At 43.2% G+C, this 19,718-nt stretch overlaps 1 protein-coding gene across 1 annotated transcript in view; it reads right to left on the reverse strand.

Moving 5' to 3' along the window:
* Positions 1–3,202: 3,202 nt before the first annotated feature.
* Positions 3,203–19,718, reverse strand: part of lhx4 (LIM homeobox 4) — a 120,104-nt gene continuing 103,588 nt past the window's right edge. Inside the window, exons 3-6 of the mRNA XM_070886223.1 lie at positions 12,254–12,456; positions 8,028–8,185; positions 5,142–5,313; positions 3,203–3,594 (exon numbers count right to left, since the gene is read on the reverse strand). Coding sequence (XP_070742324.1) covers positions 3,203–3,594; positions 5,142–5,313; positions 8,028–8,185; positions 12,254–12,456 — 925 coding nt within the window. The remainder of the gene's footprint in view (positions 3,595–5,141; positions 5,314–8,027; positions 8,186–12,253; positions 12,457–19,718) is intronic.

Here is a 19,718-nt window from a genome sequence, read left to right on the forward strand (position 1 = left end):
CCAGTTCCTCATTTCCACTGTATTTGACACTCACACATTCTAATATAGAAACAATGAAGGGGTGTATTTTTCAATCATCACTGTTCCTGTATGAATGCTTAATGCACTTACAGCCACGTCTTCTCTGCACTATTTTAACACAGGCATGAAACCCACTTAAAATAAACAAGTATTGCGTGAGGTAGCAGATTATGTAAAAATGTCTAAATTTTTTCAATTTAACTCCTCGTTAATCTGTTATTTTTGCTGACAGTAAATTGCTCTGTGTTTTTTCCCAATTTAGTTTCAGTAACAGAATGAAGAGTTAAACAGACAGAGGTGTTTCATAGATATTGTTTTTCACATTAATTCTATAGACTCATTGACCATGCACAACCTCTCCTAGAAAAAGTTATCAAGGTTTCAACATACTGATTAGAGCTAGAGAAGCACGCTTCTAAAACTAATCGCTATTAAGCTCATAGAAACCAACCATGTTATAACCAGGGGCCAAGTTCATAGTCAGAAGGGGATTGAGAGGTGCCGGTATGCAAGGAATGAGTGGAAGTGAACCACAGCAACAGCAACAACCTTTGAGCGGGGAGGACAAAGGTCATAGCAAATTCAATGATACTGTGAGATTGGTCAATTAAGCTTCAGAAGTTGCCATTAGGTGACTTTGATCCTGGTCTCATTGCTGGTCACTACTTTGACTGTTGGTAATGCCAGAATCCATTGGTACTTCCCTTCATTGTACTGATAGTTACAGTTACATTTGGGGATTTATAATCCAGCCTGCGGGCATGAGAAGGCAGTTCAGAAAGCTTGTGTTTCTATATTGGCTCAATTTAGCTTGTCTGGCTAATATGAAACATACCCTGAAAGTTAGGCAATAAATTCGGTCAGCAATAAATAAGAAGCTGGCTACTTACAGGCCAGTGTTTCACCAGTCAGGTAAAATCCAGATTTGTTTCTGGTTTCTCTCTCTCATCGTCCATCTTCATGTCACCGTTACCACAGAAGAGTGAAGGTGCTCTAAGACCAGGCCAAGCTATGTGCTTAAAATGGTCTTAGATTAGTAGAATCTTCCTGCAGTCAGCTCTGCGCACCTCGTGCCAGTACAACTGATCCAAACATAGGAAAGCCCATTGACATTCTTTCACTTCCATCATATAGAACTGCAATGAGCCAGAATTACGTCCCATTCATTACCATTGCACAGGATTCCAATAGAGAAGACCACTCCTCATTCAGTCCCACTGGACAGAATGCCAATCAACCAGAAAATGTTCCATTCATATCCAGGAGTTAAAGAGCTGAGAAGGTCTCATGGATTACAAGGCTATTCTCGCTTCAGATTGAGAACCACATACCAGAACATCCAGCCCACTTTAAACACCATTCATTCCCATTGTATAGCCTTCCAATGTACTACACCACTTCCCATTTACTCCCACTGTATAAAATGTCAAGAGGCAAAAGCAATTCATATTGATTTCCACCATGTAGAATTCTTGTGGGCCAAATTACTTTCCATTCACCTTCGCTGTGTTAAACTCCAAGAAATCAAATCTCTCATTATTTGCTTATGATGTACAGTGTGTTCCCGTGCATCAAATTACTTCCCATTTGTTCCCTGTGCGTAGACTTCCTCAGTACAACACATTTAAATGCAAAATTATTCAATATTCATCAATTATCTGCCTTTTATGCTAAACACAGTGCTAAATTTTCCTACAGTGCTAGCACAGCTTAGAAGCCATATTACTATCTGTTTTAATTAAACTGCTTTATGTTTCTTTTGCTTCAAGTGAATTGCTGGATTAATGATTAAATGGGACGTGGCTCTAAGATTTGCAAACTGGCTTTTAAAAAAACAAACAGGAAATAATGAACTTCCTGATCTACAGCAATAGCGTTTTATGGCAAACTGGTTTATATTGATCAGGATTTAACCATAATATATGACTAACTGACCTTTCACCTTCTTTTCCATATCACCTATGGTTGTACAAAGCATTCACTACAAGCTGCATCAGAGCCAGAAGATAATTGCCCCATTGTTTTAATGTCATGATATTTTTTTCTATCAGTGAAAATGACAAAAAAATCTTCCAAAAAGAAAGTCTTAAGACTGTGCCAAATCTGTAATGATCGGTGCAACATTTGGTACAGTCTTAAGACTTTCTTAACTGGGATTTCTGCGCACAGCCATTTGAATTTGCTTGCGTAACAATTAAGAGTCCCCAAATCTCAAAAGATCAATGGGAGAATTCCAGACTACACTAGCTGCCTGCTGCACAAATATGGTGCCCCAGTGTGTTTTAGCTGTGATCTACACATTAAATGTGCTTCATTTGCCACCCGATTCTTTTTCAGCTTGATATTGATGCAGAACCCAATGCCCTTAATACCCTTGTTAGGCAAGGGTATTAAGGATTATGAAACCAAGGCAGGTAGATGGCTCGAGGGGCTGAATGGCCTACTCCTGTTCCTATGACGAGCGAGACATAGTAAGGAGATGCGAACTTGACGATGCACACTGAGTGGCAAGGTTAGAATGCTTCTCATCTCCTTGTCAACGTTGTCAATGTTTGCATCTGCATCTAGGGATGGACCCTGCACACTACACATTCTGTCTAAATCTAATAACTGAGTTATGTGGGAACCCTGACTCTGGGTTCCATCTTGTATCGTCAGTAAAATAAATATCTTTTTGAAGTAAAATAGAGTTGTGTGGCAGACTGTTTGTGTCTACTGCTTATTTTACAGTGACTGTCTCAGTCAACTCTACCACTTGTCACTTAGCTTGTAGATTTTAATTTTAATGTTAGTTAAATACAGCCTACAGTAAGGCCATCTCAAGGTCTGCTGTCTTTTTTACAATCAGGGTAAGAACACAATTGCCTCCTCCTCGACTCACCTACTCGCTTCCAGCACTTTTGACATTTCAGTCAACAAAATGCCACCAACTTGCATACTTTTGCCCTCACTCGCAAGCATTAGTTCAGCAGGAAGGTCCATCTAGGTGGGTGCTTGTCCCAGACCAGTAGTTTGGTCCATAGATCTGTGTGCTGTATTTGAGCTGGATTCACTTCCACAGAGTGAGGAAACCAAAGCTGTAAACACATACATTGCTTGTCTTCAAAAGTCCTGCAGCGACTGAGCCTGCTAGTCCTCTTCTAGACGTCTCCATTGGATCTCAGACTAATAGTGTGGTGTGTTAAAACTGAGGATGGTCCATGTCATCAAGCCACGAGGCAGGACTTGTTGGAAAGTCTGGGTAACCGGCACTGCTACCTGTGGAGATATCAGATGTGGGACCTCCTGTCATCATTCTCAGGGCATGGCTCATTCCCTGTCCGCCTTGTGCTATAATCCCCAAGGTATTGTCAATATAGCCGAGGCTGTTCATTAAAGGGGTGTGTGCAGGGGCAGAGGCTATAGATGATGGAGACTGAGGGATTCCATAGGGGCTGCTAGCTCTCAGGTCATGGTACTGCTGTCCTGTGCCATCCACGGTAAAGCCTCCATTCAGTAACTGTCTGCCAGTCATGTCACTCACACCGCTGTAAATTCCATTAGTGTGACTGAGTTCAGAGAGTATCTGATCATCTGGAACACAAGACAAACAATATAATGAGTGCTTTTGGCTAACAACGCACTTGCAGCAAAAACTACCTTAGAAGGCAATCTTGCAGCATATAATAATAACAACTTTTATTTATATAGCGCCTTTAACGTAGTAAAACGTCCCAAGACGCTTCACAATAATTTTTACCAACATGTTAGATATTGACCATTGAGGGAAAGAGAGAAAAAGCGTGAGAAGGAAGTGTAAAAAGAGGTTAAAGGCTCGGGTCCGAAGCGACAGCCAAAATGCGCACACAGATAGACACGGGCGAAAAAACTAAAAAAGAAATTCAAATTACATTGTAAATAATACAATAAGGAGAATACAATAGTAAAAGATAGATTAAAAGCAGGAGGTTATCATTGTAATTGTATGTCCTTTCATTATTATATGTTCAAAAATACAGGATTATACAGAATAACCCTGTAACATGCAATGTACATTACATAAAATATACAGGAGTATATACAATAAATTACTTAGTGTAAACAAGAGGGTTATAGCTCAAATGATATTTAAGGCTTATGTCCTTATACCACATAATGTATTTTTTAAAAATGCAGATAATACAAATAGACTTGTTACAGCGCTGTATAACACTATTACCATTTAATACTTACACAATTGTTACGACTGTGTAACAAAGTACATACGTAATAAATGCAAGAATGTTTTACTATTAATACACAGAGCTGTTAAACCATTAAAACACAGAATGCATTACTTTAGAACATAGCTAGGATTAGTAAGAGAATATATAATTATAAATTGGATATTGGATGGGTGTAGCTCTAACAACACTCAAGAAGTTCAACACCATCCAGGACAAACCAAGATGTTGATCCAGCAACGACAAAGTAACAACAATATATGTCAAAGTCAGAATGGTGTGTCACTTGGAGAGAAACCTGGAAGTGAATGTGTTCCCATGCACCTGCTGGCCTTGTCCTTCCAGGTGGTGGAGGTGTCAGATTTGGGAGGTGCTGCCGAAGTCATCTTGGCAAGTTGCTGCAGTAGATGGTACACACTGCAGTCACGGTGCGCCAGTGGTGGAGGGAGTGAATATTTAAGCTGGTGGATGGGGTGCCGATCAAGCAATCTGTTTTGTCCCGGATAATGCTGAGCTTCTTGAGTTGTTGCAGCTACACCCATCGAGGCAAGTGGAGAGTATTCCATCATACTCTTGATTTGTGCCTTGTAGGTGGTAGAGAGGCTTCGGGGAGTCAGAAGGTGAGCCAATGACTCGAGACTCTTCCTGGGTTTATTCAGGCACCTAAAAAAGGGCTTAAGAATTCCGAAAGTCTTTTCAATTACAATTCTTGTACTGGTATTGACCTCATTATATCTGTTGCTCTGCCTGTATCTGAAGAAGCCTTACTGGAGTATTGAGTCATGACTGCAGTGTATAGCCCTGATCCCCAATAAATCATCTGACATATGGCTCGGAGTCATGAGGGCTGGTATGGTGGAATCCCAAAAAGGTTACAAAACCATTAAAACACACTGGCCACTACTAGGGTTTACTCACCTCTGAAACTCAGCTCACTATCGCTGAGACCTCCCTCCTCCACAGAGCTTTCTTTCCCATTCTTTGCCCCTCCACGGCTTCTCTTTACATTCTTGTAATACTGTCCCCATCTGTGCCTGCCAGCGTCCTTCTTCAAGCGCTTCTCCTTGGCTCTTCTGTTCTGGAACCAAACCTGAAAGAAATTTAAGGATTGTCATTTATAAATGCCTGTTCAACGCCAGCTGGAGAATTTTAGTATTAGATTAGACAAAATACTGTAGTCCATGTATATTAAACTTAGAACTATACTTTGTTTTATAACCTGATGAATGAATCCATGTGGTTCCAGTGGTCGGTCGAATATAAGGTGTACTGCACTAATAATCTTGTACATCATAATTTTTTGGGGGGCTGAATACAGCTTTTCAAAATTGTATGGGAAAACTCAAAAAGGTATCCTCAGTTGACAATTATCCTCCTTTATTTGGGGTTAGCAGCTTTATCAGTGTTCAAAACATGCAGAGTAGTAGTGGGGCCGGACATGGATCTTGGTTCGTGTCTGAGGCTTGATTTGCTATTGATTAAAATTCCTTGAAAACTTAAACAACTGATGTCTCCCTATGAAAGGACGGAAAGTAAATTGAATCTGAAATCAGACATTTGGGGGATGAAATTGCCCTTTTTTACAGCCTTCGGGGCTGCTAATGGGGCACAACGAGGTTAACGCCTGGGGAAGGGGTTGATCGCAGATCGCACCACCGGGGAAATTGCCCTGGAGGTTTGATGAGGGGGGGGTATTGAGCCAGTAGCACAACGTCCGTGATTTGCGCCCCGGACTTACTGACTCCTCGCCGTCACGCGGGGGAAATTGCCCCGTGGGCGACGAGGTTGGCACCAGCAGATGTCACCGCAGCTGGAGGGCATCCGCCACTGTGGCACCCCTTAAAGGGGAGACCGTTTGCACCGTGGGCCGCCATATTTTTCTGTTGGCTGACTCTTCTGTCGGATCGACAATGGCAGCCCTCGTCTTGACCGGGACACCATCATGCAGCCTGGCACTCCGTTTTGGGTGCCAGGCTGTTGGTCCAGTCGAGGGCATCCCTGGTGGCCCAGGTGCACTGAGCTCTGTCTCCGATATCACTCTGCCTCCATTGAGAGGTGGAAGGGCCGAATTCCTCCAGGCCGGGTGATAAATGTCCCAGTCCCGGAAGGTTTCCGCCTCCAAACGGGGAGCGGAGCAATTTCGACCTCTTGATATTCAGTTTTCATTTTAGTAATTGCTCTATTGAAAGAAGTTTCTCTAGTTCCAAGCCAGGCCATTAGGTGCCATTCAGGGGAGGAAGATAGTGGTAAGATGGTCATTCAGGAGACGAGATCAGTGGTAAGGTGGCCATTCAGGAGAGGAGCTTAGTGGTAATGGCCATTCAGAGGAGGAGATTAGTGGTAAGGTGGCCATTCAGGGGAGGAGATTAGTGGCAAGGTGGCCAATCAGGGGAGGAAGTTTGTGGTAATGGCCATTCAGGGGAGGAGATTTGTAGTAAGATGGCCATTCAGGAGAGGAAGTTTGTGGTAGGATCGGTCATTGAGCTTCAGTTTTTTCAGCTGTGCTGAAGTCCCCACCTCAGACTCCCCTGGCCTATACAGACTGAGAGGGAAAATGGCAGAATGAGGGGCTAAAGGTGAAGAGACAGTGATTGCTATCTGGATATGGCACTGTGGGGGCCCATTGAGGACTATTTCTTTTTCCAGGACTTCATGGCCCATGCATCATTACCTGACCAAGACACTGGACAGTCCTAGAATGAACTGGGTGAGCTCTCTCTCTAATTTACTCTTCCTTTCCTTTACAGAGGCACCCGACTGCAGCGTTGACGCTCTTCTTCATGGTCTGGTTGAGGTGGAGAACTTACCACACAGAGACTGACTACATCAGCTCAGAGATTGAATTACAACCTTAAAATGTATATATTATATACATACATACATATATGCAAAGCTCAATTTTAAATTGGGAATAATAGTAAAATGACAGCTGTGCTGTGGAGGGAGCCTCAAAAACAGCTAACAGCATTCACGGAAAGGTACAACAGCAGATGACATTGAAAAAAATCATAATGTAAATCATGAGATATAGATCAAGAAACTTTTTCTACGACACCCAAAGGTTGTGCCAGAGCTGGGCCAACATCCTCTCCATAGACTCTCATTGTTCGAGTTTAGACCCAGTTACAGACTGAATAATTTCTAAGATAGATATTCAGGCTACGGATGTGCCTAAATTATAAGCATTCAACCAAATTACATCCACACACATACACACAAAGTGTGAGGCTATTAAATAGTTGCGTTCAAAGTCACTGTTTCTGAATTGACCTGCAAGATTTTGCTCACCTTTTATGAAACTAGCTACAATATTTTAGTAGATATAATTTAGTGAATGAAAGTTATTTTTCACAAGAGCCACTCTGACACTTGTCATAAACTATAAAAGATCTGTGAATATAATGGATTATTTTTCAGTGCCCTGCATCTTTATCCCTCAAGAGTGAAAGGATTCACCCATGTGGCATTGTTCAATCAGAATACTGTCACTGTGATGTTGTCACTCACTGCCATTGTTGCCATTAATTGGTGCCATTGTCACTACTCGCTGCCACTGTGACTTCACCACTCGCTGTCATTGTGACATCACCACTCGCTGCCATTGTGATGTCACCACTTGCTGCCATTGTGATGTCATTGTGACATCACCACTCGTTGCCATTGTCACTGCTCTGTATTTGCATACAAGCCACCAACCAACAACTAGGGGATGAGGTGAACGATAACCAGTAGTATTTTCTGAAGTAAAAGAGTTAATAAAATAAAAATAAGCAAAGCTACTCCCCTGAAAAAATTTTTTTTTACCTGCACAACCCTCATGTCGAGCCCTGTCTCTGAGGAGAGCTGCTCCCTCACATGGCGAGCTGGTTTTGGAGAGGTTTTGTATGCATTCTTCAGTGTTTCCAATTGCTTGGCTGTTATTGTAGTTCGAGGTCTCTTTGCTCCAGCCTCTGCATCAGCATCTGTGTTAGACAACAAGTTCTTATCAGATCTTAAATTACAGACGTAAATATACAATAGAGCCAATGTGACAAAAGTAAAGATTTTGTATTATGATATATGGGAGTAGAGTTTCCGCTTTGGGCACAAATTGCACCCATTTTGAAAAGTGTTTCTTTTCCCTGAATTTCTGCTCAAACTCATTTACATATTGCCGAATGCAAAATTTGTCATGAACCAGCACAATCAGGTAGTGTTTTAGAACTTAAAAAACATTGTTTTAAAAAATATTCCTCGATATACTTAAGACTGGTAACTTGATTAAGTTTGATTAATACAACTGAAAATGGGTTTATCACAAAAATAAGCATTTTAAATCACAATGTCAATTCACTACTAATCACATTGTTTTTTAAGCAATAAATTAATACAGAGGTTAAAAATACCATCAGAGGAAAATAGCAATACATTGTTTAATATCTCACTGGTACTTAAACCTTTTATGATACCAGAATAACAACAGTCCTTTGATGAGCTTTTTATGTAAGTACACACCATTGCTCTCCTGAAATCCTACCTCATAGCAGCAACCTATACATGAGGTATAATTGAGTTAACTGAATAAAGAGCTAGTGAAATATTGTTATATGTATGTCCAGTTTAAGCAGCTTCTGACTACAGAATTGTCAAACTTGGTTTAAAATGAAAATTACATCGATTTATTTCAGAAAATAATATTTTGGGATACCATGGATGAGTAATTTGAGACAGGTTAAGGTAAGCCTTTGGAAGAAGAGATGACTTTGGACCTATGGTTGCCAAAGCTCCCCATCACCTCTGTTGGCGCATCGAATGTTTTGTGGTGGAGGAGATGCCAGAGATTGTGGCAGAGGTGCGGCTAATAAGGGTACAGGGTCCAGAAGAGCCAAGGGCCCAGGGGCAGCACGGGCCAGCCCACACTGTGATATGTGTGCACACTACGTCCGTGCAGCAGAGCAGGTCTCCAATCGTCCTGATTAACCCTTGCCACTGGTTAAAGGTCTAGCTCTGTCGAGCCCATGTGGTGGCCGATGTGCAATGGTCACCACACGTTAAAAAAATCCACGCACGGGCATCATCCACCCCTGGAGTTCAGGACTGGAATATCGGGTCCTTCATTGAAACATCTGCAAACTCATCCCTTTTGGTGTGGAAGCAAGTCATCCTCGTTTGAGGGACCACCTATGATGATGATGTAGACTAATTGATAGAGGTTGATTGCTATGATTAGTTAGCGACACTTATCGTTGCATCATGCAACTACCAGGCTGGTAGAAGGCAAACTCGATGGACCTTGGCCTTTTCTCATCGAATAATTCCTATGTGGCTTCTTAAGTTCCTGACTCAAGCAATTCATATACCTTCAGGACAAAAACAATGGCAAGAGTCTACTGTGGACCCCATGGTGGGGCAGCCAATCCTGAAAAAGGTTTGGTTGTTTCCAGACACTAATATTTGGCTCTAGGCATGTCTGCATTTAACCTTTCAGTGCCTGAAACAATTGCAAATGTAATAGACTGTAAATAAAGGCAATTGACAGCCCAATGCTCCATATGAATTATTTCTATAACCTGTATATGCTTTTCATCTGCTAACACTTGTTAACCAATACAAATAGCTTGGTCCTATGTCTCTATTTGCATCTGAAAGGAAATGAAGCCATTCACTGATCAATAAAGTATCCCCGAATTGATCAGTGGAGTTTAACTATTAGCAGATCAATCAAATATTTTCAGAGCCAGGAGTGAATTCCTAATGCAATTTCACACTGTGATACTTTCAGATAAGAGTGGTTGGTTTTTATTCTTACACACCAACGCACGCATGCACACACACAAACAATTTTTTCTCAGCTCGCTGTTTACAGAAAGCAGTCAGTCTAGTTTAGATTAAGAGATACAAGGGCAAGTAAGTTGTCCAGCTTGGCAGTGCTGACGAGAAGCTCATGCACTGATCTTCCGACCATTTAAAAGGAACGGTTGGAAAATGGCGATCCGCCTGTGTCCAGATTCCTAAAACACGTTCTCAATTCAACAGAATGGAAAAGCGGACGGGATTGTACAACGGGCGGACCATCTGCTCGAATAGGTTCCTGGCCCGGCGGAATTGTGTTTAACCTTCTGAGCGTCAGTCCATGGCAGGGGTGAAGGGGTTAATTCATTATGTGGCTGACAGGCAGGATTGCTCGGGAACCATAAATCGTGCCTTCCTTGCCAGCTGATTGATTGGCTCAGGTGATGTAATGCACATTTGTATTTTGTGTTGTGATATTACTCAGTGCACAACACTTGCTCCAGGGACCTATTAATAACCATCTGTACAACAGGTTATTAGTAATTGTCATTAATCTCATTAATATTAGTCAATCAGTGGACTGCAGGTCAGCGAAAGACATTAGATCTGAAGATTTCAGCAACAAGATAGCCGCCAGAGAATCACCATTTTTAAAAAATAATAACCTGAACAATTAACAAACCTGCGGCTTCGTTTCGTCATGTACCTAGAACCGCTTTAAAAAAAAGAACATAGCATTTTCTCTTTGTTTCCCTGCAGGAGATGCCTAATTCAAGGCAACCTCGCTTTAAGCCAGAGTATAGGATGGCCTGTGTTTGCTGACCACCTGCTGTGCGATCAGCTGACAGGACCTGGATGGAACCCTGCTCATTTAAATGGGCAGCACAGACGCCTCAGGGAGTTTTCAAATAGGCGCCATTGTCTAAACAGGCTGCTCCAGGAATTACATAGCAACAGGAGTAGGTCATTCAGCCCTTCGAGCCTGTTCCACCATTCAATGAACTCACACTGATCTGTATCTTATCTCCATCTACCTGCCTTGGTTCCGTCACCCTTAATACCCTTGCCTGACAAAAATCTACCAGTCTCGGTTTTGACATTTTCAATTGACACGCCGCCTCAACAGCTTTTTGGGGGAGGGTGTTCCAGATTTCCACTACCCTTTGTGTGAAGAAATGCTTCCTGCCATCACCCCTGAACAGCCTAGCTCTAATTTTAATGTTATGCTCTCTTGTTCTGGACTCCCCCACTTCCAATACAGAATGACTGTGTCGGCTGTAATGGTAATCCCATTGATTTTTAAGCGCAGTGGCTTTTGTGATCACAACATGCTCACTGGAGGAACGTAGCAGGGTGGCACAGGTCACGAACATGCTTTGTACTTTTTTAAATCAAAGTTTGTGACATGACAGCCATGGCAGAGCTTCAAAAAGACTGAAGACTTTTAATGCGAAAAGGTGTTTGACTTAAATTAATGTTTTTTTTGAATGTTTAATTTGTTCTTACCCCTCAGGGTAGAAAGATATCGTTGACATGAGTGACATCCCACCGTATAGTTTTAAACAATAGGCCGAGATGGATAAAGAATTTGCAACATAGTCATCTTTTGACATTGCTGCATAACAGTATTGCATCTTACTGCAATTATATCGGGGCCTGGTGAGACCGCAACTGGAGTACTATGTACAATTTTGGTCTCCTTACCTAATGAAGGATATACTTATTGAGGGAGTGCAACAAAGGTTCGCCAAACTGATTCCTGGGATGGAGGGATTGCCCTATGAGGAGAGATTAAGTGGACGAGGCCTATATTCTCTTGAGTTTAGAAGAATGAAAGGTGATCTCATTGAAACATACAAAATTCTTACAGGGCTTGACAGGGTAGATGCAGGGAGGATGTTTCCTCTGGCTGGAGCGTCTAGAACCAGGGGTCACAGTCTCAGAATAAGGGGTCGGCCATTTAGAACTAAGATGAGGAGAAATTCTTCACTCAGAGGGTGGTACATCTTTGAAATTCTCTACCTCAGAGGGCTGTGGAGGCTCAGTCTTTGAGTATATTCAAGACAGGGATTGATAGATTTTTGGATACTAAGGGAATCAAAGGATATGGCGATAGTGCAGGAAAATGGAGTTGAGGTAGAAGAGCAGCCATGATCTTAGTGAATGGCGGAGCAGGCTCGAGGGGGCGAATGGCCTACTCCTGCTCCTAATTCTTATGTTCTTATGCAACACATTCACCTTTCCAGCAGGATGCCTACCATTCTGTTTGGCCGTCTCATAGTCCTCCTTGCACACCAGCCGGCTGTCCTCCATCAGATAGAACTCGTCCCCCGTGGCCAGCTGCCGGTTACACATGATGCAGGAAAAGCAGTGAAGGTGATAGACAAAGTCCTGGGCTTTCCTCACCACCTGGGTTGGGGGGATGCCCTGCTGGCAAGCTGCACATTTTGTCCCAAAACGTCTGCAATTAACCAGAATAAAAAAAAAGATACGGTAAATTTATTTTACAGGTTTGTCTCACATGAATACCACTTTGCTTTAATCATCTTTCTTGATATTTGAAGATGACAGGCTTGTATTTATATAGCCCCTTTCATGACCTCAGGACGTCCCAAAGCGCATTACAGCCAATGAAGTATTTTTTGAAACGTAGTCACTGTATCACTGTAGGAAACACAGCAGCCGATTTGTGCACAACAAACAGCAATGAGGTGATCTTGGTTGAGGGATAAATATTGGCCTGAACACTGGGGAGAACTCCCTTTGCTTCTCTTCGAATAGTATTGTGAGGGTCTTTTATGAGAGGGCAGATGGGGCCTCGGTTTAAAATCTCCTCCGCAAGACAGCACTTCCGACATTGCAGCACTAGCTCAGTACTGAATGAAGTGTCAGTCTAGATTATGTGCTCAAATCTCTGGAGTGGGACTTGAACGCACAACCTTCTGACAGAGGCGAAAATGCTACCCACTGAGCCACAGCTGACACTGTTTGATACTAAATGGACAACACTGAAGCTTTTATTGTGGGGGAGAGGGGGATGGTCAATAAACTAAACTGGTGCCAGGTGTCAGCAGAACTTGAAAAGCCATCACTGAATGTAGGCCAGTCGCTCTCTTAGTGCTGGTGTCTTTGGCTGCTTGCCATCCACAAATGTGTTTACTCATCACATCATCGTTTCAAGTTTGAAAAATGATTATAATATTTCTGAGTGAACGGCTGAAGGTTGACTGGTGAGAAGGCTACCCATAATGAAAAACCTGTGTGCAGCATTATAGATTTCAGCACACCAGAGCCAAGTCACTGAAAGGACCACATCCAAGCGACTCCATCATCAATCACAAAACCTGTCTTTTCATATTCCAACTGCTCCATATTAAAATCGTACTGGCCTTAAGAGCCAATGTACCAGTATCAGCTGTGACTCAGTGGGCAGCATTCTCACCTATATCAGAAGACCATTGGTTCAATCCACATGCTAGGACTCTATCACATCATCTCGGCTAGCACAGAGGGAGTGCTGCACTGCCGGAGGTGCTGTCTTTCTGATGCGACATAGAACTGAGGCTTTATTCGCGTGTACTGACAGTTCAAATGAACGAGGTAGTTCCCACGGAGATATTCAAAGATTAGGGAATTCTCCTGGTGTATGAACCAATACACACCCCTCAACTAGGTGGGAATGTTGGCCAGGACATCAGGAATAAAATGGCTGCTTTCACAACAAATCCTTAGGGACATGCTGAGGATGTGATAATGCCCTTTCTTTCAATTGTGTTATATTTACTATGCTTCCTCTTTCTCTTTCCTTTTTATTCCATTGAAAAAATTGGTACCATAAAGTTATTTCAATCAAATCACATTACATTAGGAGATAAGGTGGATTTGTGTCAGAATTATGAAATGGCAAGTGTCACAATATTATCCTCTTCAAAAATACCAGTTGCTCCCCTGAGTGTACATTAAATCTGATTCATTGCTCTGTGTCAGCATGATTTTTAAAAACATTTTACTTGAAGTAGCCGATCATTACAAATCAAAACAGGAAAGCTAGCCAACATTTAAAATTTAACAGTCAAGGTATAGGTATAGGATGCAGAGAAGATTTACAAGGATGATAGCAGAAATGTGAGGGTATACTATCAGGAAAGGATGCACAGCCTGGGTTTCTTTTCTCTTGAAAAAAGGCTGAGGGGTGACCTAATAGAGGTCTTTAAAATTATGAAAGGTTTTGATAGAGTGGATACAGAGAGAATGTTTCCACTTGTGGGGAAGAGCATAACTAGAGACCATCAATATAAGATAGTCACCAAGAAATCCAATAAGGAATTCAGAAGAAGCTTCTTTACCCAAAGAGTGGTGCGAATATGGAACTCGCTACCACGGAGAGTATTTGAAGCGAATAGTATAGATGTATTTAAGGGAAGGCTAGACAAGCATATGAGGGAGAAGAGAATAGAGGGTTATGCTGATAGAGTTAGATGAGGAAAGACGGAGGGCGGCTCGAGTGGGGCATAAACGCCGGTATGGACTGGTTGGACCGAATGGCCTGTTTCTGTGTCATATATCCTATGTAATCCTATGTAAATGTTTACAGAAGAGATAATTCAGACACTGGTTTTCACATGGATAGTTCAGTGGTGTATATTCTCAACACACATGTCATAGCTGTGCTTATTTGTACAGTGGTCTAACATCCAGGGTGGACATGGGAGCCTTGATAATCTGTGGATCCCAGCGAGTGTACCAGCATCACACACACTGGGAACCTCTGCCAACCACCCTGGAGGACCCTCCTGTGTCGAGGGAGGTTTCTCTTTTGTATGTTGATCACAGGGCACCTGTGCCATGATGGGTACACCTTGGGCACACACCTGCCTCAACCCACTGGCACATCCAGCGACTGACTGCTGCTGTTTCCGGAGGGGGCAACAGGTGCCCCTTTTCAGCCCACAAAGATTTCAGGTCAGCCCCCTGGGGAGCACTGTTTGTAAAAGGGAATTCATCAAAAAATGTAAAAGATGTGATTTACTTTGTTTCTGGCTACTCAGACCATTATCCTGGTCCGCACCCCACCTCCATCCTCCCTCTCCCCCTTGACCCACCCCCCCACCCCACGTGACCCCACATGGACCCTTTGTGCACTGGTATACCTCCTCTCACTGGGTGGTTGATCATAAGAACATAAGAAATAGGAGCACGAGTAGGCCATTTGGCCCCTCGAGCTGCTCCGCCATTCAATAAGATCATGGCTGATCTGATCGTGGTCTCAACGCCACTTCCCTACCTGTTTGACTCCCTTATTGTTCAAAAAGATCTCCACCTTAAATATATTCAATGACCCAGCCTCCACAGCTCTCTGGGGTAGAAATTCTACAGATTCACAACTCTCTGAGAGAAGGAATTCCTCCTCATCTCCGTTTTAAATGGGCGACCCCTTATTCTGAAACTATGCTCCCTAGTTCTAGATTCCCCCACGAGGGAAAACATCCTCTCTGCATCTACCTTGTCGAGCCCCCTCAAAATCTTATATGTTTCAATAAGACCACCTCTCAGTCTTCTAAACTCCAATGAGTATAGGCCCAACCTGCTCAACCTATCTTTATATGACAACCCATTCACTGCTGAGAGGTCGAGAACATGATTACTATGTCCATAGGGAGTCTCTTCCTCCATTGGGGAAGCAAGCGTTCATGACTTTCTCGCTAGGTCCTTGCTAGACAAGGAGCTGGGGCTGGAAAGAAATAAGCTTTTTTTTAATATCATGTTTTGATTTTTTTTGTGGGGCCCAGTGGAGAAGAATCATCCTCCTTGATCACCTTACCCGAATACCGAGGGCAATTCCTTTGAACTCCTCAGAATTAAAAAAATATATATTTTATATTTTTCATTGAAAATTTGTATTCACAAAGATGTTGGATGTTAACACTGGGATGTGGATCATTTTTCCCCTGTTCGCGCCTACTGTTAGCAATCTCGGGGCAGGGATTAGATACAGGGTTAACCTTCCTCCATACAATATTTAATCAAACACTTGCAAATGTCAAGCCATATCCAGAGTGAAGCCTTCTCTGCTCTGTCTCAAACAATTGTCTCAATCCTAACCTCGCAACAGCAGCCCTCATTGTTATCACATGACATTTTCTCTTTTAACATCAGCTGTCTTCATGGCCATTCCGAGTGAGCCCAGAAATAGGCACCAATCCGTGTCAAATTAGAGTTGCCTTTTTAAAATTATTCGGAACGTATTTCCACTGGGGACTGGATCGAAGTGGCCTAAAGTAATTTTCCTTTCTATTGTTACAGACAGCGGAGGACCAAGAGGAATAGGCTGATTACAGATACGCAAACACAGATGCAAACATACATGCAACTTATGAAAAGAAGGGCGAGAGAAACAGTCAGGCCCATCAATGTTCACCTTGTCCATTCGATGATGCAACCTTGTGCACATCGGCCTTTCCAACCACTAGTAATTCTAACAAAAAATTCTTCCTGGCTCCCAGAAAAGACTATTTCCATCCATTGGGCCAGTCCTCCTTAACCTTTTCTGAATATCATAGTTGCGACCTGACTCCAGATTCCGTCTGCTTTTACATTATAATTGCAGCATTGGTGCAAATCCAAAGCGCCTCACACCAACTCTATAGTTATACACCCTTAATGGTTTCAACAACAACTTGTATTTATATAGTGGCTTTAACATAGTGAAATGTCCCAAGGCACTTTACAGGAGTATTATGAGACAAAAAATTTGACATGGAGCCGCATAAGGAGAAATTAGGGCAGGAAACCAAATCCTTCGTCAAAGAGGTAGGTTTTAAAGAACATCTTGAAGGAGGAAAGAGAGGTGAAGAGGTTTAGGCAGGGAGTTCCAGAGCTTAGGGCCGAGGCAACTGAAGGCACAGCCATCAATGGTTGAGCGATTATAATCAGGGATGCAAAAGAGGGCAGAATTAGAGAAGCGCAGACATCTCAGGAGGTTGTGGGGCTGCAGGAGAGTACAGAGATAGAAAGGGGCGAGGCCATGGAGGGTTTTGAAAACCAGGCTGAGAATTTTAAAATCGAGGCATTGCTTAACCAGGAGCCAATATAGGTCAGCGAGCACAGGGGTGATGGGTGAGCAGGACTTGGTGCGAGTTAGGACACGGGCAGCCAACATAAAACATAGTCAGACTCCTTTATAGCAAATTTTGCTGCTGTGGCACAGTCTTCCACTGCCCTAACCTACTGTGCCACCATCACTAGTTTGTCCACTGGTCTAACACACTGCTACCAGTATCCAGTTTCCGACTGATATAGTCCACTATGTCAGCCGCACTCAGCCTTCCACTGGTCCAATCACAGTATAATGCATCACTTTTTTCCCCTGACTGATTATATGTACACACACATATATATACACACACATAGGCATGTATGCATGCACGTATGGGCACCAGAAATGCTGCAGTGCTTCGTCAAAGTTGTTATTCTTCATGTGTGAGCCAGACATGACAGGCCATTCGACCATTGCAGCAAGCCTGGTCCTGCTACCTGATATACACACGCACACACAAACTTACTTTTTTATCAGGGATCATTGGATAGCAATCTTGAATGGGAACCCTGGCTGAGGTGTCAGCTGTGGCTCAGTGGGTAGAACTCTCGCCTCTGAGTCAGAAGGTTGTGGGTTTAAGTCCCACTCCAGGAACTTGAGCACCTAAATCTAGGCTGACACTTCAGTGCCGTACAGCACTGTCAGAGGTGCTGTTTTTTGGAAGAGATGTTAAACCGAGGCCCTGTCTGCCCTCTCAGGTGGACATAAGAGATCCCATGGCACTATTTTGAAGAAGAGCAGGGGAGTTATCCCCGGTGTTCTGGCCAATATTTATCCCTCAATCAACATAACAGAAACAGATTATCTGGTCATTATCACATTGCTGTTTGTGGGAGCTTGCTGTGCGCAAATTGGCCGCCACATTTCCCACATTGCAACAGTGACTACACTCCAAAAGTACTTCATTGGCTGTAAAGTGCTTTGAGACGTCCGGTGGCCGTGAAAGGTGCTGTATAAATGCAAGTCTTTCTGTAACACCTACTCCCATCCAAGCCCAGGGTTGCTGAGGTCAATTGTAGCACCTCACCACCACCTTGCCTGAGATCAGACAATTAGAACTGGGAGTGCTTGGGAGGGTTGGGCACTGCAGACTTTGTTCCAGAACCCGATTTCCATTCCACGATCCACTTTGACCGATCCCCCCCGGGCCACAGCTGATCCAAGAGTGCTTGCTGGGGCACTCCAGGGCGAGCTTTACTCCGCATCCACACACTTGCGATACTTGACTGGGAATACTGGATTGAGCACTGTGAAAGGTGCTTAATCCTCCTTCAGATGCTTACGATGGTTTACGTGGAGGCGATCCCCTTCACCAGAATAGGATGAAAACAAAGATTTAGCCCAGCGTATCTGCATTTTCTATCCTAGCTCAGTTCTCGCTTTCAAAAAGATCAGCACTCCCAAAGCATCTGAAAGACAGAAAAAAATGACCGACCCAGCAGATAACCACTCCCATCTCATCTAAAATCTCCCAGCAAAAAAAAACACGGACAAAAATTTGCAGCAGCAGACCCCATTAGTGCGGCATTCAGCCCTTCAGTGCCAAAGGAACAAGTAAAAAAAAATGCTACTACATTAAGGAAGTTGGCACTGACTCGCAGACTGCAGCTTGCTTCTGCCAAGTTTCTGCTGATTTGCTGCCGGGAGTGCGGTGATAAAGTGAGTGAATGTGCGATGCTGCCGCTGAGTCAAGCCACCGATTTGCAGTTTAAGCGATGGAAATTTTTGGAGCTGCTCGAGGGAACCAAGCCTTTCAAAGTGGGCCTGGGTGCCCCAGTTGTTCCGCACCGCAGGTCCTTCCATCCACAGAGCTGGATCTGAATCCAGCTCCGACTGATGCAACCAAAGCTTCCACTTCTGACACATCTCCACAAATTGATCACATTGATCCGGGCAAATTGTTCGCTGTGTTGAAGGGTTCAAATGTCAATAGCAACTAGAGAAGGTCATTGAAGCTGACCATATAAACGGGGTTCAAGAGACAACTTGATGTGTTTCTGGAGGGGAAAGAGATTCGGGGATAAGGTGAGATATCGGCCTGGTGAGCGGGATTGACCCATGAAATGGAGAGGCTCGTTGGACCAAATTACTTTTTACCTATTCCCAAAAATTCTTCGGGTTTTTACTATGATGTTCCGATGATGGTATGGGCAGTCCTAGTCCACTTTTCAGTGGGTGTGAGTCCACAGCAAATAAACAGCCCCGCCCGCATTCAACACAAAGTTGCAATCGAATACAGAAAGGCTGCATGGTTAAACAAAAGAACATAAGAAATAGGAACAGGAGTAGGTCATAAGGCCCCTCGAGCCTGCTCCGCTATTCAATAAGATCATGGCTGATCTGATCATGGACTCAGCTCCACTTCCCTGCCCGCTCCCCATAACCCCTTATCCCCTTGTCGTTTAAGAAACTGTCTATTTCTGTCTTAAATTTATTCAATGTCCCAGTTTCCACAACTCTCTGATGCAGTGAATTCCACAGATTTTCAACGCTCTGAGAGAAGAAATATCTCCTCATCTCTGTTTTAAATGGGCGGCCCCTTATTCTAAGATCATGCCCTCTAGTTCTAGTCTCCCCAATCAGTGGAGACCGGTGGGAATAGATATATACATAAGAACGTAAGAAAT

The sequence above is a fragment of the Pristiophorus japonicus genome, chromosome 8 (genome assembly GCF_044704955.1).
Source record: "Pristiophorus japonicus isolate sPriJap1 chromosome 8, sPriJap1.hap1, whole genome shotgun sequence".
Classification (NCBI taxonomy): domain Eukaryota; kingdom Metazoa; phylum Chordata; class Chondrichthyes; family Pristiophoridae; genus Pristiophorus; species Pristiophorus japonicus.